This window comes from Pyrgilauda ruficollis, unplaced genomic scaffold (genome assembly GCF_017590135.1).
Source record: "Pyrgilauda ruficollis isolate IOZ18807 unplaced genomic scaffold, ASM1759013v1 scaffold5, whole genome shotgun sequence".
NCBI classification, from domain to species: domain Eukaryota; kingdom Metazoa; phylum Chordata; class Aves; order Passeriformes; family Passeridae; genus Pyrgilauda; species Pyrgilauda ruficollis.
Genome location: NW_024526599.1, coordinates 3,006,168 through 3,030,458, shown reverse-complemented (window position 1 = coordinate 3,030,458; position 24,291 = coordinate 3,006,168). Strand labels below are relative to the sequence as shown.

The 24,291-nt window shown below is 43.3% G+C and overlaps 1 protein-coding gene across 10 annotated transcripts in view; it reads right to left on the bottom strand.

The window, feature by feature from the left end:
• EPHA5 (EPH receptor A5) overlaps positions 1-24,051 on the bottom strand; it is a 191,196-nt gene extending 167,145 nt beyond the window's left edge. For all 10 annotated transcript variants that reach the window (XM_041479823.1, XM_041479825.1, XM_041479827.1 and 7 more), the window contains exons 1-2: positions 23,796-24,051; positions 8,812-8,876 (exon numbers count right to left, since the gene is read on the bottom strand). In XM_041479823.1, the coding sequence (XP_041335757.1) occupies positions 8,812-8,876; positions 23,796-23,922 (192 nt within the window). In that variant the 5' untranslated portion in view covers positions 23,923-24,051. The remainder of the gene's footprint in view (positions 1-8,811; positions 8,877-23,795) is intronic.
• Between the last annotated feature and the right edge of the window lie 240 nt (positions 24,052-24,291).

Here is a 24,291-nt window from a genome sequence, read left to right as displayed (position 1 = left end):
TGGATGGAAGTTTGTTCTAACAATCCTAGATGTTCAGCTGATAACTGTTTATTAGTAGGAAAATCACATATCAGGACTTTGCAGCAACACAACAGTCAATTGGAAAGCTCTTCTTTCAGGTTTCCAGCTAGGTGAAGGGTCTTCAAATTAGTCCTCTAAATTTATTGTCTTCATTCACTGTGTATTCACAAGACAACAGTTTGCCATGAAGACAAAACAGCTGCTTCCATCTTAACATTATTTTTAGGAATTCTGCATTTCAAATGTTCTCCTTCTGGACACACTTACGATTGTGTTTACCTTTTTGAAGCTAGCATTCTTTCTTTTTAATTTTTTTTTTTGGCCTGGCTTTCTGGAATGAGTAACATAAAAAAAAAAAAATCAAACAGGACTGCATTCTTGAATTTAGTTACCAAAAAAAAAAAAAAAGCCATTAACCTGAGGAAAAATATATGCTGTCAAATGGGGCCAGTGCATTTGAAGTCTTATAAAAGGATTATGCAATTAAGTGATAAGTAACCCACTGATATATATATTTGGCACATGAACCAGTAAGAAATATACTTCAAAAATTCATAAAATAAGCTATAAAATCCTAATGCCGGTTTTGAAAACCCTGGGCTGTTGCATATGCATTCTGTAATGGTAATACTTTATTCTGTATATTTTCAGATTTTCCATGACAGCACTACATTAATACATTTTAATTGTATGGTTACTAACTGCTGGATACCAATATTTCTGAAATTGGCACAAAAGTAACAAAGAAAACAATGGTTTTAGAAGATAAAGCTCTTCAAAGCTCTTTTATCCCCCAATGTAATTCCTAGACACTAGAGAAAAAATAAGACATTTTAGCATGAAAGGAGATTATTGTTTGCCCAATGAGCCTGTGTGGAGGAACCTAATGCTGACAACAGTATTTACAAAATGATATACTGAAGGATCAACCTTTATTTTTTCCTGTGTAGAATACATTATTCCAGTAATACAGTTCTAGCCAAGATAAAGATTTGCTTTATTCCTAATCTCACTAGTATTAATTTATTTTACAGTACCTTAGAGTACTCTAGGCATTTTAGATCTCCTTTAATAAGACCTACACCTCGCCAGATGCTGCTCCCAAATAAATGCTGATTTATGTCAACAGCACACAAACCAAAGGGCAGCCAGCTGAGAGGACAGGACAACAAGAGCAGTCTCAAATGGAGTGAAAAGATTAGACCTCAGATACGAAAGGAGATATGAGAAAGAACATGCACAAAATGGCAAGGCTATGCAATGAGAACTCTTGTCTAGCATGAGTATCTTTAAAAGCAGATACACACTGCAGCTAATATGTTGCAGGTATCAAGAGTGGATCTAAAATGCAGGTTGATGAATAAGTAACAGTAACCTGATTTTAGTCAGGCCAGGATTACAAAAATAAGAACAAACAAACAAATAATAACAAAAAAAAAAAAAAAAAATAGGCACACCAAATTTCAGAGGAAAACAAAACCAGATCTCTTCCTAGACAGAGTCAGGACAAGCTTTCAGACAGAAGGGCTCCAGACTTAGGGCTGCAATAGGTCAGAACACACCACCTGGTTTGTTCCTTCAGAAGAGATGAACTCAGCTTGACCACAGTAGCAGAGCCAGTTGGACCTGCTGTCAGAAACCTCCTGTGACAGAAATCCCACACCTGCCCCTCTGACTAACCATTAGAAGCCATGCTCCATCAAATTTAACCTCAACCAGTTTAGATGAAACAAATTCTGCTTCTCGTCTTACCCACTGCAAGCCTGGATGAAAGCTTTTTCCTTTCCTCTCTGGTGGCTGTGGGCCAGTCTAAGACTCTGTGCTACACCCAGCTCCATCAGCCTTCCCACACAAGATGCAATTCCTCATTGCACAGCTGATCTCTTTAGATTTGGATTGGTATAATAAAGCTTTGTGAAACAAATGCAGCTCTATGAGCATCACCAACTCAACAGGGAAATCCACCGATTTAGACAGTAGTCTGCTGGCCAAATTTACCTCTCATGGCAGTGCCCTACTCCCACTGAACTCCAGCATCTTCATTCTCACTCTGGGGCTTTCAGAGTTGGAAACATGGAGTCAGTTATGCTTCAAAACACAGTTTAGTTAAATACCACAAGGGTCTAATACAGTTGCATTATTAACCTCTGGTTAACAACCTCGTTCCCAACCCAAAGCTCATGCCCTTTTGTTGGAGTTATGCTATACAAAACAAGCATGCATGACTCTGGCTTAACCCTAAGCAGGCAGCACAAAAGCCCAAATCATACAAAGCACAAACCAAAAGAAGACACATCATCATGGCCCTATGGGATGAGTAAAAATGACCATGGACATGAAGTACCAGAGAAAGAGTCACAGAGGACAGATATATAACTATATATATATATACACACATACAATTATGTAGAGATACTGCATATTACCTTAATAAATCCTAGTGGGGAAGAAACATCCTATAGTTTTCAAGTCTTGAGCTCAACATCATCCCACACATGGTTCGTGTAAAATTCCTTTATTCGGTATATAACAGAAAACATTAAGTACTACTGCTTGGGTTTGGATTACACAGTTTACTTCAAACCCTTAGACATGCAGTATTGTTTCTTACTAAACTGTACACGTACAAAAATGTGTACATATAAACAAAGCAGCCAAATTGCAGGCTTTTAGGGTGCCATTAACATTTTCTCAGCTACTCGGTATTACTTACGTCCATCATGCTTCCTGCTGACATTTAAATTGCATTCTTGCATGTTACCATATGTGTTGGTTTTGGCTGGGATGGAGTTAATTTTCTGTGTGGTAGCTGGTGTGGGCTATGTTTTGGATTTGTGCTGGAAACAGCGTTGATAATTCAGGGATGTTTTCCTTACTGAGGTTACACAGAGTCAAGGCCTTTTGTGGCTCTCACACCACCCTACCAGCAAGAAGGCTGAGGGTGCACAAGGACTTAGGAGGGAACAGGAAGGCTGAGGGTACACAAGGAGTTAGGAGGGGACACAGGTGGGACAGCTGATCCCAGGTGACCCAAGGGATATTCCACACCATATGGAGCATATAGAGCTGGGGAGAAGGAGGAAGGGAGGGGCATTCAGAGTGATGGCGTTAGAGTTCCTGAGTCACAGTTATGTGTGATGGAGCCCTGCTTTCCTGGAGATGACTGAACACCTGCTGGCCCTTGGGAAGTGGGGAAGGAATTCCTTGTTTTGCTTTGCTTGCACACGTAGCTTTTCCTTTACTGACCAAACTGCTTTATCTCGGCCCATAAGTTTTCCCACTTTTACCCTTCTGATTCTTTCTCCCATCCCACTGGGGAGAGGGGCAGGAGCAAGCAGCTGTGTGGGGCTTAGCTGCTGGCTGGGGTTAAACCACAGAGCAGATCCCTCTGAATTCCTTTTCTACACTGGTCACAGACGAGCAGCAGCATTTGCAGGAAAAAAAAAAAAACCCACAGGCTGCCAAAAGTACTGCCCTGAAAATGCCAATTATAATCATAACTACATGACACAGCTCAGTGGTGCCAAGAATCCTCCTTCTCCTTTCACGGCCCCCCCATCCCTCCCCCTTTATTTTATTTCTATCCCTGAGGGCAAGCACTGCCTCCAATCCAGGATTCCTGTGTTAAATCTCTATCTGAACTAGGATTGACAGAGAGCAACAGAATCTATTCCCAAATCATGCTGAGTAATCTAAAACTGCTGTTATTTTTAACTTTAAAGAGGCACCCTAGTGTACCTGTCCTCAAAAAAAAAATATCCTACATAAATTGGAAACAACTTGTAGAATCATTCTAGCTCAATTTACCCAACTTTCAGTATTTGGCCTTACTAACCCCCCAAAGGAGGGGCAATTGCTTTCCTTCCTGCTGTCCACATGCCACATGCAAGAAATCATGTAGCTCCCTCACAACTCTTTATTCATTGCAGAAAATTAACATCTCAGGACCAGGTTCTTCAGTACATATTTATTTTCCAGTTTGAGCCTAAAGAAAAAAAAAAGCCATCACATGGAGCTGTGCAATGAGCCACTGCACAGAACCAATACCTCAAGGACCACAGAGACTTTCCTGTTCTCTGCTGCAGGAAGTTCAGGGACATCAGTGCGAGGTGGATTGGATGGAAGAGAACTCTTTACACAAAAGCAAAGCAGGTGTGCAGCACTCTGTTTTGGACAGAAAAAGAGTACTTCTAGTCTGTAAATAAAGAAGTTTTAAAGTAACAGTGAAAGGAGGGAGGGTCAAACAAGTAAATCAGCCCTATTAAGAGCCACTGGAACAAAAATCAGACATAATTGCTGAATAAATCAAACCAGCTAAAAAAAAATATTTTATTTTAATCAGCAACTTTGTTTTCACTTGGCCAGTCCAAGTAAAACTGCACAGCATGGGTTTGCAGGGTGCTCTGTAGCCCCTGCTATGGCTTTGCGGCAAGTTGAAATGCATGACACAGCCTCCTGCCCAGCCAAGAGAGGAAGAGGATGCAATACAGCCCACAAACACTGTCTGACCTCACCTGACTCTTTCTGTGCACAGCACTTACTCTTGTTCCTACCACTGCGAGCTTCCATATGACCACAATGTATGTTTAGCACAGCGAGTACAGGCACTTCCCGCAGGTCAGAGCTGCCCAGGGTCACAGCCACGTGCAATGCACACACAAACCTGTGATGTGCCCGCTCTGGGCAATCCTAAGCACTGCCCCAGCAATTGGTCCAGAGGTAAAAGATTTTGCAGACCTGCTGTACGAGCCTTTAATAGAAAACCTGACTGGTTTTGTTCATGTGCTTGGAAGGCTTCCTACTGCACAAAAGGGACCAGACTTTCCTGATATAGCCTCTGGTAATTACAGTAGCCTCCTTCAAGTTAAAACAAACTTACAAGAGCTGCAAAAAAAAAAAAAAAAAACCAGTCAAAATTGTCCCTTTGGCATATAATGACAAGATCAATTCCTAACTTGAGTACAGAAAGGACAGCATTTTCCATGCTGGCCGTGTTCTTTTGTCAGGGAGAGAGTCCCTTTTTCTGAGCTCCATGGCCATGAGGACCTCACAGGAACTTTGCTCATGCTTTAGCAGATGAAATGCAGGTTTAAGAGCTAACTGCACAACTGCTGCAGGCAGCTGAACCCACACAGGGCAGCCAGGAAGCCACACTACTGCAATTTTCTTATCCTTCAGGGAAAAGCAGCAGAAATAAGAAAGCCCTTTCTCCTGCTCCACAGCTGGTTCTCCACACCAGGAGGCTTTCTTTCTAAGCCCAACTTGGCCACAGCACATTTCAGTCATCCCATACCCCTGCATCCTTCAGTACTCCATATGAAGGAAGAGGGGGATTTTTTCCTACCTTCTGTGTGCATGAGGAATATGAAGGCCAACGAGGCTGCAAGGACAATGGCCACCACCCAAGCCAGCACCAAATAAGTGCCTCGCCATACACAGCGCTTCAGGGGACAGCCGTCACTGAAGTGCTCATCTCCCTTCCCACAGAACCCACTTCTCACAAGATGAGCCAGCACACACTGTTCAGCAGTGGATCAAGGTCTGATCTTGTGGGGACTTAAGCTGCTGCAGTGCTTCTTCATTTGAGATGAGAGGACAAAACAGCTTCATTCCTGATCTGTTTCCAGGCTGGAGAGTCAGCCTCCTTCCTATACAATGCTGCTTTCATGTCCCACGTTAGATCACATTTTCCCATTGTGTTCAGCAAAAATGAGGAGAACAAGAGACTAAACAAGGGCAACTGTAACTTTCTGGAGCATGAAATGTTCTAAACATTCAGTATACAAAAATTAACATGGCACACAGCTGTAATAGAAGTTTAGACTATGATATCTACAAAGGTTCTGCCAAAAGCAAGTTCATTTGGCTTGCCTGGACCTCTTATGCCAATTGTCTCGGTAGGGGCTTTTTGTGGGATTTTGTTTGTTTGTTTTACATGTGGAAATCTGTTTTCAAAACCTACCAGCTTAAGCCTTTGTGATACGAACATAATTTCTCCCAAGCACTCCCATACCATGCCAAAGACTAAACACCTGCTTTCTTTAACAGCAACTGTGCCCCGCTACAGTCTCCTACTTCTAGCACTTATGGTTCTAAGAAAAGTATATCAGTTCCATTAAGATTATAATAAAAAGCAAGTGGAGAAGCAGCAACACCGGATGAGAACCAATGTGTCTTTAGCTGGAACAGCACCACTGTTGAAAAGTGACTGCACTCCACATGTTCCCAGCAACAGTAAAACACCACACATCACAAAGCTTACTTAAGAACGTGGCTGGTATCCACACACTCTGGAGCTGCAAAGTGTGACACATCCTGACATTCTTGCTCCTTTCCTTCATGGGAGACTGTGCAGACAGATACAGGGACCTTGAAAATTTTCCCTAGGAGAACATCCTGAGGTAACAAATTTGTATAAAAATGCCCCAAAACACATGAGAATGCCTATATCAGATGTCAGTTAAAGCTCCCTCCTTTTCCAAATTCAAATCCTGATGCAAGAGTGACTTTGAATACTTATATTAGGTAGATCCTGTAAAAAAAAAATTAAGCAAAGAGTGTGTAACTGCAGCGTAGCTGATTGCAGAGCAGATAGAGCAGTTAGAGAAGTACCTCTGTGAAGACCTTTTTTAGTGCTCATAAAATACTGCAAATATATTAGTCAGAAAAAAAAAGACAGTTGGACTAACCTCCTGGATTTTTATAATGTCCCATGAAAACAAAGACGATTAAGATGAGATTTCTGGAAATTTGAAAACCAACTGCCTAATTCACTTTTAAACACAAAGCAGAAGTTAATTAAGGAAAAAAAACAAAAAACAAACCCTCTCCCTATTGAGTCAGTAACCTTTAATTTGGCATTCCTGAGCGTACTTCAATGTGCTCTTTGGAAACTGAGCTTGTAAATATAGAAAGGTTTCCCTAAATAATGAAAAGATACAACTGTGGCTTATGTATAGGATAGTCAGCTTTTGATTTACTCATCTATACATACAGACTCAAAAGTAGTATGAACTTCTCAGCCTGTCTTTCTACTGATATTCTTTTAGGGGCATTGGGATAGAAGAGAACTGGGCTTTATACCACAGGAAAAATACCAGACAATGTTCAAAAAGTTAAAAAACAAATAAAACCATTCTTTAAGAACTGGATATTGGCATCTTTTATGGTGCACCATGGCACCAAAATATTGCTCAGCCAGCATATCTGGCTATTCTGATGCCCACACAAGCAAGCAGAGTAAGTTTTAAAGTCTCAGCTTTAAATCAATAGACTAAAAAAAAAAAAAGGTTAGAGACTAACCCTAACAGGATTAGATCGTGGAATGAACTGAAAATAAAATCAGATCACTGCTGTAACCAGTGCTTGCAGCTTGTCCAAGTGAGGCTGCCATTTCCACAACCTTTCATCCACACAGAATATATGGAAAGCCAGACTTTAATTTACTGTCCAATATATACTTTTTTTGCAAGGTTGGCTGAATTTTATATAAACACCATCTATATAACAATCCAACTGGAGTCCAAGACAATTATGCAGTCTGTTTCATCTGGTGACTAAAACTCTGGAATAACACATTCCTGAGACTTGCTCTGTTGGAGGGCTCAGTCATGCAGCATTTCTAACTTAGGATGCTTTCTCACCTCACACAGTGCTCATGGCTTTCAGGAACTGACAGGAATACCCAGCACGGTACAGAAAATAACCTTTCAAGACTGCACCAAATCTCTGTCACAGTACAGCATTGCAGATGCCCCAAACCAAAGACCAAAAATCACAGCCAAGACTGCTCGTGTGATGCAGTCAGGTCAAGCAGATACACTGGAGGGTATTAATGCATCTAAACTCCACCATTTACTTCAAGTATAAAATTAGGAGGCCAGGTTCTTTCAGCTACAGAATCACATGAATGGGTCAGGTTGGAAAGGACCACAGTGGTCATCTGGTCCCACCTCCCTACTCAAGCAGAGCCACCCCAGAGCACATGGCACAGGATTGTGTTCAGAGGGTTCTTGAGTATCTTCAGTGAGGGAGAGACTCCACAACCTCTCTGGGCAACCTGTTACCCACACAATAACCCATGATCACCCACACAATAACCAAGATCTTCCTCATGTTCAGTGAAGCTTCCTGAGCACTAGTTTCTGCCCTTTGCCTCTTGCTTGGCACCACTGAGCAGAGCCTGGCTCCATCCTCTCGGCACCCTCCCTTCACTCACAGACATTGCTGTTTCAATTGTCTCTTCTTGAGGCCGTACAGTTCTTAATATAGGTAATGGTAAGGGACAGAAGCTCTTCAAGGTGCTTAGAACTCAGCTCCTGTTTCAGTGTTATCAGGTCCCAGCACTTTACCATGAATCTGAGATGTATTTGTGAACAGCCTTGTTCATTTAAAGCTAACAGCCATCTTCCAGATCTTGCTCTTGAGAAGCGAACTTCCAAAAAATTGTTTTCCACATTTACCGCAAAGGCTCAAGAAAAAACCCAAGAATTTATAATTTAAGAGAAATTTAAATAACCTCATGGATTTTCTTGGTGAGGAGGGAGGAATGAGGAGGCTGACTCATGATTATTTTTTTAATACTTGTGGCTGGCTCTGCTGCATAAATAAATCAATCCCCTAGCCATACAGTTCCCTTTCTTCAGACACAGCTTGTTGTTTTATTTATTTTTTTCCCCTCCATTGCCGACAAATCACTCTAGAGAGTTTTTAAACCCAGTAGTCTATTTTCCAAATGGCAACAATTAGTATAATCTGTGAGAGAGAAAGTAAACAACAGCAGAGACTTACCCCATTTTTTGGGTAGGCAATCCATCCTAAATCTCCCATTACTGTACGTGAGTCCAGTAAATTCACTGAAAATAAAAGAGAAAAACTGTTAAAGAACACGGACAGAATACAAACTTCAGCAGATACTTCAAGGTATGGATGCTCTGGTGAACAGATTGTTTATAATTAACCAAGGAAGCTGGATTTCTGTAAACCAAAATAACAATGCAATAACTCCTCTAACAATGAGGTCATACAATGAAAACTATTCTATCTATCCATTAGCTTATTCCTTTGAGATCTGCCACAGAAACCAAGTTGCAAATGCACTGAACTTCTGCAAAAGCCAGATCCTGCACATTCTTAGGACTTTGATCTTCTGGGGGGAATAAGTACACGATGCACACACTGTGTTTATGTGTATGCGTAAGACATACGGTATATAGGTACAAATATACACTCACAAACATCTGTGCACATTTATATACACATTTCTTCTAAGGTACCACATATTTTTGGCATTATCAGGCCATCAGGACAAAAATGAATCAAGAATTTAATTTTTGAAGTATTATATGTGCGAGTATTAATCTAATCGGCAATCTCTAATTTTCTTCCTCTTCCATATTTTCCTCCAAGTTTTTGACATCTTCATTATAAGCTAGGCAGTGGCTCTTTTTTCTTCTACACACAAAAATTCATGAATAGTTTTACATACAAGCAACCAACAATTTACATTAAACAGCAAAAAAACCCCTATTACCAAATTTGTAACATTTTTTTCCTCTCTTATTACCTGAAATACTGGGTAGAAAGTGAGAAGTGCCTAAATCCACACAAACTCAACTCAGCTAAGAAAAACAGTAGCAGCTTCTGGTGCTGAGCTTTCACCTCTTGCACCCAGGGCTCTAAATCTCCTAGGCAGAAGATGATTCAGAGACAATCAACTGTCACCCAAAACCTCAATTTAGGAGCAACTTTTGTCTATCTTACTAGCACACTTCATCAGATCACAACACCCACTTCTCTCAGTATATCTGCCTGCATAAGACCTCACTTTTTGTACTCATATCCTTCCTGAAAAGGAAGTGACTTCCCTGGGTCTTCAGTTCTTGACCTCCACCCTGTGTGCTCACTGGAAGCTTTGGTAATTGGACTTTCAAGACTATCTAGCACATGACTATCTGGACCAAAAACAAGCTTGAAATGGGTGCTGAGGTTTTGTGCTCTTTCCTTTAGAATTGCAACGATGTAGGTACTTAAAGATTGCTACAGAAAAAAATCCAAACAGGTTGTATGCACAAATTTCAGGAAGGTATGTATCATAACTAACCCTCAGGGTCACACCATTTACAGAGGCATAGTAAGAAAATACAGAAGAACACTATACTGCAAAGCTTGCTCCTTTAAAATATTAAGGAATATTTAAAAACAAATGAAGGCTAAGCAACTGATTTAATTTGGAAAAAACACCAAAATTCTCTAAATCAATTTGGCCTTTATCATTGTACTGCACTGCAGGCTGACTGCTGTAGTCCCTTGTACAAAAAATCAGGCCAAAACACAAAAAATACAACACAGAGTTCTCAGATTGGGCAAACACTTATCTTAAAAGTGATTTGTCTATCCACACATTTTCATAATGTATGCAAGTATTAATGCAGGACACTATCACAAGGCATACATGCTCTGCCTGGTAAAGTATATTTTTGTGATGTTGAGCAAAAAACACATTTGGTGGCTCAGGGTTTTCATTTCTGGATTGCTTTTTCCTGCCAAAAGCAGAAACAGTTGGAAGCTGTCAATGCTACCAAACTACAGGACATGTGGTGGAAGCAATACTCAAGAGACTACACTGGACTATATTCACAGTAAGTAAACATACAATCAGGTGGCTTTCCACCCCAGAATCCATGCAAAATAAAAGTACTGCTGTCACCTACCACTAGATATGTCACCCAGTTATGCCCAGTTTTTCCCCTTATGAAGTCTCCAGGTAAAACAGTCATTAATTTCTCCTGCTTCAGCTGAAGCCAAGCACTGCCATCCAAGTGCTCCTGAACTACATTTTATTTTCTTGGGATAAAAAGAATGATTCCAAAATATTCTTCAAAATAAGACACACATAAATAACACATCTCCTATTACAACTGTATGATATTTTAAAAAGGAAGAGACAGCAGTGAAGTTGCTAAAATGGCAGGTTTACCCAAATTCCTTCTATTACACTCACTGTAATTAAACTGTGCAGAACAGTATATTCCTGTCGTTAAGTTGCAATGGATGCAAAACAGGTATTGATCTACATTGTACAACTTAATTAAAAGTTGTCCTGGAGATGCTACTAATGAATGTAATTAGATGCTGTGTTTGATGTCACAAGTTTCTTCATGACACGCTAATTAAGGAAAAAGCAGAAAAAGTGCTTTATTCGAACATCAGATCATAAAAAGAACATGATACAACTAAATATTGTATTATCTTTCTATCAATGACAATTTTTAAATTGCTGTTATTAGCTTCCAATTCAAAATAATTTTCTGCATATGAAAAGATAATACAGCCCATTCAACTCTAAGTCAAGTCAGTGGGAATTTTCTGGCTAGTGAGTCAGCTAGCAGAGATGAATACTAAATCCCCAGCTAGAAAAGACTCAATTCCTCTTGCATCCTCTTGCATTCTGCATAAATAAATAGGATGGAATACACCTTTTGACAGGCACCATGCAGAAACTCAAAACTCATGTGCCAGGGAGGCAAAAGTGACAAGTGACCTGAAGCTGTCCTTGGGTCTGGGCTGCTGTGGAGACCAGAGGGGCTCCCAGCACGGCTCAGACAGCTCAGAGGGGCTGGAAGGCACAGCAGACACCGACTGCCCCACAAGCAGCTATCACCTACCCTGCTCAGGGCTGCTTCCACAGTGCAGCATCTGAACCACTGCACTGCATCGATCTGCTCTGATGAATGTATTTAGCCAGTAACCTAAACCACCTCCAAGGACAGAGATGTTTTGCTCTGAGAAGCCCCAAAATTCTAGCATCTAAACACAAATTATCACTTGCTCTGTCGAGATACAAGGTGTCTGCACCTTCCCCATCAGCACCCTCCCTAGTCACTTCCAGTATGTCTGTCCTGCACTGGCACCATTTGCAGGTCACTATCCCACCCCAGGGCAGCCTCAAAACAGGGCCCCGGCATCCCCCACTCCAAGGGAGGGGTGTCTCCTCCAACAGCCCAGCTGCAGGAGTTCCCTGTGGCAGTGGTGCTCTGCACACTTTGGGGATGCTCTCTGAGCAGCCTTCCTGTCCTGCACTGCCACAGAGGTCACTGGAACACACACTGCTCCCATTGCACGAGCCCAGACATGCTCAGCACCAGCTCTTCTCACCACCTTCCAGCTGGCAGGAACATTATTTTGCTGAAATTATTTTTATTTAAAAAAAAAAAAAAAAAAAAATTCTACTTGGCCAGGCCGGGGAAGAATCAGTGAGCAAGCAGCAGGTAAAATAGATACCTGGAGCAGAGGAAAACAGGAACAGAGCTATTCCTCCCTATTCAACCTGTAATGACTGTCAGCATGTATCTGGCTGTGGCTGTTTAATAACCAAGTAATCCAAGCACTCAGGACACCAAAGGAGGTAATTCAGGAGCACCACCCGCTATGTGTGCAAGGCTTCCAAACTTCACAAGTCTAGTGCCAGCTCCTGTGCAGCTGGTGATTCCTGGTCTTGCCCCAGCACTGCCTACTCCATGGGCATAACCCAGAGCTATACTCAGGAGCACTTGGGATACTGCAGAGCTAACCACACTGAAAAAGACAAAAAAAAATCTTCAGAAATTACTAGCAGCTCTGATTGGCGCATAATCTTAAAAGGCTCCAAAATAACAGAAGTCCTTTATCCCCACTTCCTTTCTCATCAGCACCAGCTAGCTTTACCTCAACAAAAAAGCAAGAAACCTCAGACCCCATAAGCACACACTTAGCACCTGTATCTTTGCCAGCAAACTTGGAAGGTAATATATAATATTTTTTGCTCATCTCCACCATCAGTGGATCCATCCCACAAGCCCTAATTATTTCTAATGCTCAGTCAAGGGGAACACAAAACCACACAGATCTATATCATCATTAACTTCCATGCCTTCAGGGTAGGATAAATGATGATTAAGTCTAAAGTCATACCACAGCCCCTTTTTTTTTTTTTAATACAGAATAATAGCCTGGGGAGTTTGCATACACTCTTGTTCTCAGACAGGCTGGTTACTACAGGTGAGCAATCAAGTTAGAGTAAAAACAGACGTGATCTAAACCTTTGCCCTGAACTCTAGCTGGTGAATTAATAGTGGTTTTTCACTTGGGAAACTCTGTCAGGGAGCCTGGATATAGTTTTTTACTCAAATGTCCTTGTCATGGTCATACAACTGGCATTGAGCAGCTTAACCATGGCTACACAGGGACCGTGGCTGGGAGGAAGCACATGAAATTCAACACTGACCTAAACCAACACTCCCCAGCACAGCAGAGCTCCCCGCCTGGCACAGCCACCCAAAACATGGGGCAGCAGAGGCTTGCCCAGGAGAAGGCAGGACAGGCTTGAAATGATGGTACAATGCCTGAAGCAGAAGCCACCAATTCATGGATTGTTTTGATCACACCAGTGAAGTGGGAGGGCTCCTGTGGCTTTGGGCTGGAGCAGGATCATCTGGAGTGTTGGGTATTTTTTCTTCACTCCAATTTCAAGTGGGGAAAAAACCCCCAAGCTAAAAATAAAAAATGCCCCACCAACAAACTAAAACACTGACTATTTCTGATCCTACCCGCTACATATCCTCCTGCCATTTCAGTATCTAAAGATCTTCCAGGAAATCCTTCACTGCTTACACCGGGGCAAAGTCTCTCTAGGCATACAAAAACTGAACTTTCCAGAGCTGCCATGGTCTTTGAGCTGATTTCCAATACATCATACACTAGAATAATCCTGCTCTTCACTAGCACCATCTGCTAGCTAAGGTTTCCCACAAGGCATCCTCTACCAAAGTATACCCTAAGAGCTCTAGAATAGGCAAAATGGTCAGGGTATCAAAAGCTGATGGAATTTATATCATGACAAAGCCGTATGTAAAGCCATAAGAATCTCTTTTTATTTTATCTCACTGAAATATACCTAAAACAGAAGGGAAAGAAAATCCTCTTTGACCCTAAAAACCACTTTCCATCACAAAATAAACAGGAGTAAAGAAACCCTCCTTAAAGCCTGCATGAATATTTCAAGACATCACATGATTTCTAAAAGTAGCACATTTCTAAACAACTAACACTAACTAAACTTAAATTAAAATTAACACTTCACTAAAAATGTTTTGTTTTTAACAATGGAAGGAAAACTCTTCTTTAATAAAATTGTTACAAATTGAACAGCAATCTGAATGTTATTTTTGGTAGCCTGAAGCTGAAGTCTGTTGTGAAAGAAGGTCATGCTCCTACATCCTCCTCCAGGCTCCTGGCCCCCTTTCCACACATGCTGCAGGACACAAGGTTGCTCCAACCTTTTTGTGGGTGGTCAAGGCAGCCCCAGCTCTGACCCAACACTCACAGCTCGTGGGAACAACTACATTTAAAGAGACCTCTCACAGGAACACTCACTGACAATTAAGCACGAGGTGAAACGCTCTGCTGGATGGGGGTCAAGGTGCAGGACAAGATGTGACAGCAGCCTTTTGCACTTCATCAGAAGGTCTCAGAAGACCTCTTCTGAGGTCTTCATCTGACCTGAGACTTCATCTCAGGTCATCAGAAGAATAGCATCACAGACTTTCCACCAAGCTTCATGCCTTTACCCCCCTCTACCCAAAGGAGGGGGCACAGCTGCCAGCATCATCTGTAACAGAGCTGGTTTCTCCTTACAATGCATACACCCCCTTCCTTCCTCCAGTACTTCCAGGGGTCACAGCACTACCAAGACACATGGACAACAGAGGAATCTTCATCATCACAAAGGGTCAAAGTTTTCCTGCTTGATAAATCTTCACTGATTTCATTGTAATTCATTGCTGCAGTTCATTCATTGTCCAAGTTTTCCCTGTTGTGCCAAGTGTTTCTCTAAAAAGTGTATATCCAAGGTACTCCAAGAAGTGACAAAGTCAAAAATAACCCAAGAAAGCAACAACAAATGAAAAAATCTAACTCTCAAAAGAAATCAAGGTCATCAGGGAGTAGATGCCTTGAATTAATTAGCTACATTGAGTAGGGACAAAACACAGAGGCAAGAGCCTCTGAAATATTTCCATCAGTGGAAACAAGCTACATCAGAGTGCAAGCTGTAGCAGAACCTATTATTTATAGCCCACTGGAGGAGGAAAGTATACACTACTTAATGAACTTGCAAACTAATATTAACTGCAGATTTACATTTTATTATGTTGGCTTCATTCTGATCCAAGTTATCATGATTCCCTTTTATAGCAAGTGCCAAAATGCTTGAATCTGCATCACAGATTCACAGATTTTTAAGGCCAGATGGACAATTGCAATCATAACACCAACTAGAGAATTTAATCCAGTAATTTCTGCATTACATCTGTAATTTGCTTGAACACACTGTTTACAAGGGAATGATATTGCCCTTTGACAAAGTTCTTCAGGTTGGCTGCATTTTTTCCCCATGTGCATAGAACCAGCTGTAGCACCAGGGAGAGAGACCCAAAGCTCACTTCAATAACCTGACCCACTAAAACAACCAGAAAACTGTTGATTTTTTCCTTACAAAAATTTCCAGTCAAAACAAGAGGCAGTCATTTGTTCTTCCCACCATACATTACTTAAAGGAAGAAAGTGGTTGGATTAGCCTGACACCAAAGTCCCTGGAACTTAAAAACTCCAGTAATGGCTTGCTTTTCTTTAATGGTAACCACTCCTATTTCCACCAAAATCAACACTTAACTGAAAAGGGTTTATTCACTGTGAAGAAAGCCAGGACAATGCTTCCATTCTTACTCATCAAATTCACTGGAACCAACACTGTACCAACACAGCAGACTTCTGAGCTGGCTGCAGCACCACTTTTTTGGGTAGCCATCTGGGCTTTACCACTAAGAAAGAAAAAGAAGCTTCCACTGAATGCAACGTGCAACCAGCACCTGAACCTGACAACCAGCCTGCATGGAGCAACAAAATACCTGATCTGCTGTCCTGCAAATCAGGGCCTCCAAGCACTGTCAAGGCATCTGCAAGCCACTGAAGTAAGCAATTTCTTCAAGACCCTGCTTAAAGCTAGCACCTCCTCAAGCACATGCACAGTCAAGCCCAATGCTAGCACCCCAACACTTTCTCAGTGCAATCAAAACACCTGCTAGCAGGGCTGAGATGAAATCTCACCTTCTTCCCTAAATTAACAACTAAAAGCAATACAGTCTCTATGGTCTCTGTTCCTAAAAGGTGTCCTAAAAGACACTGAGATCAAATTCTGTTATGCATATAACTACACTAAAGAAATTTGGCACGAGTACGTCCAGACCTGGCAAGGCTGTCAGCTTTCACCACCAGTGGACTTGCAAGACCTCCCTGTCCACCACCAATAAAGCCTTCCTGTTAAAAATAATGACTACTCTGCTGCCACTGAATTCATTCAAGTAGAAAATAAGAGGAACTGACATAATGCTTAGCAAGCATTTGGGAGAAAAAAATGTTTAAAATGATCTCTTGGCTTTGCAGGGGGGTTGACAGTTTATCCCTTCTATTTCTGTTGAGGGAAGAGGGTGGAGGTTGCTAGTGGGAACAGCATATTGTCAACACATTTTTGTAAGAATTTGCTTTTGAGTATTAGTAAAGCAAAGACGAATAAACCAATATGATTGGGGTTTTTTAGAAATTATCTTACAAAAGCAGGTATGTAGGTAATTTCCCCAAATAGTTTCACTGTTTTGGGACAAACAGTTTAAGAAGTGATACAAGTCCACTAAGAAGCATCAATAAATACTCATTACTGATGCTGAATAATTCATTTTCTCTCAGGTGTTCCTCTATCCCCTCTGGGAATTACAAAGTTCAGACTGGTTGTTCTGATCTCTTTCTAACATGAAGTGATCCAGGTTAGAGAACCCAGTAGTTAACACCTTGGCGAAACACTTCAATACTGTCCCCTGCACCAAAATGACATGAAAGCCTGCAAGCCCAGCGTTCTGTCCTCACTCCTACAGGCTCAATACCTGCTACACAGCCACCTAAACTGAGGAGCTCTCAGCTTCTGAGGGTACTGTTTGCTGTCCCTGCACATCCCCAAGGCACGGTTTGCTGAACTGACTCTCAGGAGCTTGCCAGCGGGAAGACAAGAAGCCAGAATCCCCTTCCTCCTCAGGGATGCCAGATCAGCTCCCAGGGGAATTCCCAGATCTGTTGTTATAGTATCACCTCCTCCAGGAGGCATCACTCATCCTTCCAGCCAGTGGTCACCTGAGCAGCTCGACTTGGTCAGAGTCCTCCTAACACACCGGCTGCACAACTCAAATACCAGGGAAGAGGGAGAGATAAGGAGCGTGTTTTCCCACCAACACCACTCCTGGTGAAAGAGCATGCACTGAAATGTTCCCATGGCGATTAATCTGGCCCAAAGCATCTTCAGCCCTCTCTGCAAGGCAGAAGCAGGAAAGCTGTGCTCATACACACAGCCCAGGGCAGCCTGCAGCTCCCAGCACCCTTGTCCACAGCAGGCAATATGCTCTGCATCTCTGCAAACAGCCACCCACCCATCACCTACCACACCCAGCAGCAGCCCGGTGCTGTGATTCAAGTAGTGCTTACATCTCCTCCTGATTGCCTGGTCTGGACCAGTTTCCTTGCAGGAGATAGGGGTAATTGCTTTCCACCTCCAAGAGGATAAGTGCATTAAACCTTTGGAGAGGTTCAGGTAATGCACTGACCGAAGAGACAGCAAACACCAAAACTGAGACTGTAAGAGATGTAATAGGTCAAAGAGACAACTCAAAGTGTAACAAATCCTTAGAGAGAACTTAAGCCACTGAAGGCCAGCGCTCAGGTTTGCCAATACAGCTGGCTGTGAAAGCAGCTGGGGCATCAAACGCTTTCACCTGTCACCTCAGTGTCCAGCTAGTCACAGAGCAGAGTGAGGGACAGGCACAATGTGAACACAAAGGACAGTCCAGCTCCCCGTTCTGCCTCTGCCAAAAACCAGGCACGTCTAAAGAATAAAATATATTTTCAGAGGAAAAAAAGAATTCTCTACAAGCTTTTTAAATACACATCAGTTTTTCTGGCAGAGATCAAAGAAAACCAATTTAGTGAAGAGAAAGTTTAAAAAAAATTGCTCCTTCCAATGCAATAATTAACACAGTATTTCTGCAACATTCTCTTGAGTAAAGGAAAATACCTAGTTCAAGTCCATCCAGGTTGAAATGAGGCCTCATCTCTCAGCAGCACTTATGGTTACTCAGAAAGGTGCATTTGTGACAGATTTCAATTCTGCGTTTACATGTTTTACTATAAGAACAACATTCTTTTTTAAACCTTTTAATGGACAGTAGTAGGTTGAGTATCTACTCAAGAGCTGAGTGAGTACTTTTTCCTCCGTAAAAGCAAGCACTTAACTAAGAAATTCAGTGCTTCTACAAAGTGACCAATCTGTGTGTGTTTGGGGTTTCTCTCATTTCACCCTTATTCCATATACAGACTTCAATTTAGTCCTGAGGAGAAAGTGAGAATATTTTTTTTAATTGCAAAAAAAGTTTGTTTTCTCTTTATTTTAACATCCCTGAGCAATGTTTAAAGCTCATCTCTACTCAAGTATATGCACACTCTCACACTTACAGGAATGGACCTCTAGAAATGCAGCTCCAAGTCAGAAAGACTGGGGGATCTAACAGACCCATGCCTGCCCAAGACCCTAAAGCCATCAGGGTGCAAAACCATCACTAAGCTGAGCTAAATCAGCTGGATTTTCCCAGGTCAAGGGCTCTGAGCTTGTTCAGCACATGCTGGGCACCAGGATTCTTGCAGAAGCAGCATGGAAAGCATAAAACCAGCAAGAACAGAGCGCAGGGCACCACGTCAAAAGCTGTCCCACCTTTTCAACTTCTCCCAGATTTTATGAAATCCTGCTCTTACCTCAGCACCTGTGCCTCCCTCAAGCCTGCTGCAAAAAGCTTTTCATTTTTGAGTGCAAAAAATAAACATTTCACTGTGGGCAAGATTTTGTTTTCTTATTTAGGAGAAAGAGAGCAGCAGACATGGAACTGGACTGTATACTGGAGCTAAAAAGTGAGGCAGTGGTGGGAGAGTTAACAGTGGAGGGGGAAGGATCTGTCACACAAGCCAAATAAATTCCCTTCCTTCTATGCCAGTTAACCCCTCCGTATATTGATGTGCAAATAGCTGTTCTATACATCAAATTATAGTATCAAAATTTACCACATTATAAGCAGTCAGTTACTGTTTGAGACAGTTTGACTGTTTTCTATTATTTATCACAATTTTTAAGATGAGCTTTGAAAGGAAACAGGCACTATCTTGGAGTCAATCTTTGCCATTGTTTATTTCCCTTTTTAAAACGTGTCATTAGGCAGCAATGCTTTTAGTCATATACTTGAAAGTGCTGAGTTTCAAATGTTGTTTTACTGTCAAAAGGATAGTAGTTCCATTTTAAAGCCACGACTGAGTCATTCTAAACCCCTTGAAAAGCCATAAATCACACATCAGACGGATCCCAAAAAGACCATTAGACGTGAGCTGTCCTTCCTCATACCAGCAATTCCACTGCAGTAAATTTAAAAGTTAATGGGACTACTCCAGTGAGTAAAATAAACACATGGCACTGAGGCTATGCTCTGCTCTCATGGAAAGCACACAGGGAACCATTCCAGTGCACCACATACAGAACTGATAACTCCTTAAAGCCTCCTTAAGGCACTGTGAGCACACTGAAATGGGTCCAGACTTACCTGCTCGGCATACAGGAGGCATATGCACGCCAGCAGCACTCAACACCCACAGAATTACACAAAATGCTATAGCTGTGGGAATGCATGACATACTAAGCCAAGCTACTAAGTACAACCTAATAAGCAGAATGTTCTCATAGTGTGTATTTCTCTCTGAAGCATTAGACTAATTTATATACATTGATATGAAAATTAAGACTATTTTCCCCACCTGCTTTTACTACACAAAAAAAACCCAACTTCCTGAAAAAGACTTAATTCACTAATTAAAGATAAACATTGTGATGTTACAGCTAAATATGCATTTATCTGTGTGCTATGACACAGAAATTACATACCACTATGAGACAACACATATACACACAAATCAACACACTGAGAACAGGTAGGCTCATTTCAGGCTCTGGCATGAATAATTTGCAAATCACAGCCTTCCTTTATTTTTGCCAGCACCAGACCCACCCCTTTAATTGTACTCATTTATTCATTCATTCAAATAACAAATGATACATTGAGATAAAGCAAGGTTCAAAAAGCCCTGAAACAATTAAAAGGGAAAGGACCAAAGCAGGATTTCGTAAAAAATAATAATATCCTTCTAGTCTTAAAACAAATACAACACACTCCAAAGATCCATTTTGCCTTTCTCACCTCTGTTTATTTAAGTCAATGTTATTCTTTCAAACTGCATTTCTTTTGATTTGCTGAACAGTACACTTCATTGTTAAGCACTGCCTCCTCAGCACTTCTGCTGAAAAGCCTTAAAATGAAATATACTTTGTATTTAATTACAATTATGCAAATATCTTGTGGAATTACTTTGTTACAAGCAATCAGATATAACACATTACATTATTTTAATAATTTGCCCACATGACACTTTTTAAGGTCATCTAAGTGACAACCAAATGTGATCTGCAAACCCCTTCAAATCCACAGGCGCAGTGTAACAAATCATATAGTTTAGGGTGAAGGGGGGGAGTCTTCAACCAAATCCGTCATTCATTGTGTTTCACATAAATAATTTATACAAGCCACTTCCCAAACCCTAGTACTTACAACAGAAAGATTTAAAACACATGCATTTTTAAACCAAAGGCAGTGCAGGAAGCCCAGTCGAATACTGCAGGGCTGTCTCTCGGACACTATGGTCAGAGGGAGTGCATTTTAAAGCCATCATGCACTTCTGGAACACCAGCACTTCACAAAATTGTGCAATGCTTTCAGGGTACTCTTTGGAATATTTTCATCAGGACTAATTTCTGAATTTTTAAGCTTACTCAAAGCAAAAAGCAAGTATCTGGTTTTAACAATGAACTCTGCTAAAGAGTTAAAAACAATGGCTAAACAGCACTTGAAAATGCATGAAATAGTATTGAGCCTTCTTCTCCCACTACATGTTTTGCTTTTGATATACAAACTGAGGAAAGGTGATTAGAATAAAAATCTGTTTTATTTCACTATTACAGGAAAGGCTGGAGAAAAATTAATTCATTTTTCCCAATGTATATCCTTCAATCCATTTTTGGAGTTATCTATGAAGGTGACTAGATTTGTGATAGAGGTTGGGCACTTAATACTTCGCCATAAAAATGGCAGGAGCTTCTGAAACTCAGCTGCCCATGCAAACAACTACTTCCATGATAAGGAGCTAAAACAATAAATTTACTTTTTTCCCCCCTGTGAATCATAACTTAGATTTTTTTAAAGCATTTTCTCCTAAGTTCCCTCCACTAGAGGGTAAAATAGAGCATCACATACTGTGAATTATTAACTGCATGTATTTTAACCCATGAAATCATTGTGGGTTATAGTAAGATTTAGAGAAACAAAAAACATGATGCAGGGGTAAAGAAAAAAATTATTCTGATAATTTGTCATCATCTATGCAACTACTTATGTGCTCCATGCCTACACAGCACAGGTTATTGGCCAGCTGCTTACCCACGCTGAGTAGGATGAGCGATAATAAATCAAAAATAAACCCAGAAAACCCAATACCACCAATGTTTTGAAAACATTATTCACTGGTCTAAGATGGCTACCTCCATCTCAGCAAAAATAAAGTTCCCAGCCAGCCCAAGAAGCAACCCCAGGGGAGAAGCTCTCTCATCAGAACCCAGAAGCAGCCAAGTTCAAACCCCAACTGGCGACAAGTGTCAACTCGCACGCCACCAGGCAGGAGGGCTTCACTGCCCGATGCTTCTCATGCACGGGGCTCCAGGTACTGCAGGGTGAGCCATTCCCAGGCACGGAGCTGCTCCCTGGCAATTGGCAAAGGAGACGTACTGCGAGAATCACTTGTCAAATAACGCTTGTTTACAAATAAATCTCCTCGCAGCGAAGGACAGCACTTGCTGAAAACAAGTTCGGGTCCACAGTCAGACCCCTCCTAGCAGCAGCTTTTTAGCTTTGCATTTACTGAGTGAGAGATGGAAATTAGAGAGCAGTTTTCAGAAAAGTAGCAGCAGAGACACCGTGAAGCAAGCGCTCACGCTGCTCGTCATTACTGTAATATTCCCTTGCAACCTCCCTGTAAAGATGCCACTAAACCCATTTGCCAGGCAGCTTCATTAATCCTTTCCAGTAGTTCCCTATCATGTAAAAGTCCTATTCTGAAGCTGCCTGTTCATGCAGAGACACCTCTGTGCTCGGCAAATGGTCCCGTTGACTGAGTCAGTAATATCCAGCTTTTCCGAGAACTGGCAAGGATGACTGAGATGGGGCTCGGAGCATCTGTCGGTCTCTCAGCACGGTATCGTGGCAGACGGGCTCACACAGGACAGCATGCTTCCTAAAACGAAGGTGAGTAACAGGGAAAGCCCTTCTCAATCAGCCACGCCATCTCAACAGCACTGCTCCCCTGGGTGAAATCATCTGAAATTGCATGGGGGCAGAAGGATTGGGCCCACTCTTATCTAACCAAGGCAAAGCCAAACCACTTCAATCATCTCCCAAACCAATGCACTTCCTGAACATTAGATATTTTGTACACAGAGGAACAGTATTTCCCCCTTCCTCTGCACTTTTTTTTTTTTTTTTTTTTTAAGAAAAAGCGCAATTCACATTATTCTCGCTCGAAAATAAATTACTAGCTAGCTGGTTACCTCAGGCCACATCTTTGAAATTCTGGTACGGTTTTCCTTTACCAACCCCTGCATACCTCCTCCTCCTTCTAAAGGAGTTTCACAAATAATTACGGTGCATCACGACGCCAGCCTGCTTCGAGCCGCTGGCATCCCCTGCAGATGCTGAACTTCTCCACCCATTGCTTTCACATTATAGCCTACCCACGGATCCAAGAATATTAGAAAGCCCCAAGCAGTGCCCACACCATGCACGGAGAAAAAAAATCCCAGTCCAGTTTCAAAGACTGGAAACATCCTACTAGACAAGAAGCCTGGACGCGTTTTTGGCCATTGGCCTCACAGAGATCAAAGGCATAAAAAAATCCGTCCCCAGCGGCCGCGCTCCGCTGCGGGTTACACACCGCCACGGCCGCGGCTTCATCTCCTTTTTATACGTGTATTTTAAGACACGAAGTAAGCGCACTGCGGCCAGCGCTTGCAGGGCTCCCCACCGGGAGCCTCCCTGCCCCGCCAGACCCCTGCTCCGTGCGAGCTGCCCCGTCCCAGCGCCGCTGCCCCGCACCGATGCACCTGTGCGGCTGCCGGGCCAAACGGCGAGCAGGCACGGCCGTGCGCACCCACCCCGCACGCATCCGTCCCCCGCAGAAAGGGAGCACCCGCTGCCAATCGCGCCCGTGCCACGGCATCTGTGGACACCCGCCCGTGCCACGGCATCTGTGCACACCCGCCCGTGCCAGCCTGCCCGCGCCCCGCGCCGCGCTCCCGCCCTTCGCCGGGAGCCCCCTGCCCCGGCACCGCCGCCCGCATCCCAGCCACGGCACCCGCCTCCCCGCGCGCACAACCCGTCTCCACTTCCCCCAAAATCTTCCAAAATTGACTCCGCCGAGTCTGAAGCCGCGCGCCGCCGGGCGACCACCGTCCCGGGTGGGCGCTGCCCCGACGGCCCGGCCGCCCCGTGTCCGCTCACCCTCGCTGCCGGGGCTGGCCCGCAGGCTCCGGAGCGCGGCGCACAGCAGCAGCGGCAGGAGGCACGTCCGACCGGGAGCCGGCGCCCCGGCGCGGCCGGCCCAGCCGCCGGTGCCCCGCGGCCCCATCCCGCCGCCGCTCAGCGCATGGGGCGGCGGCTCCCCCCCAGCGCTGCCCCTCGGGTGGGCTCAGGACGGGGCGGGCTGGCAGCGCGGACGGACCCGCTCCCCTCCGCTCCCGTCCAGCCGCCGGCGCGACTGGGGAGGCAGGGGGCGGGGATGGGGAGGTGGCCCCGCGCCGCCGCGGAGACGCCCCCGACGGGGCGGACCCGCCGCCGCCGCCACCGTGTGCGGGGGACGGCGCTCCCCGCACCTCCGGAGCCCGGGGAGCAGCGGGTGCCGCGCCGCGAGTGTCCGCCCTGAGGGACAGCTCTCGCAGCCCGCGATGCCCGTGCGAGGGAGCGGGCGGCAGCGCTGTCCCTGCGAGGCGGCCCTCGA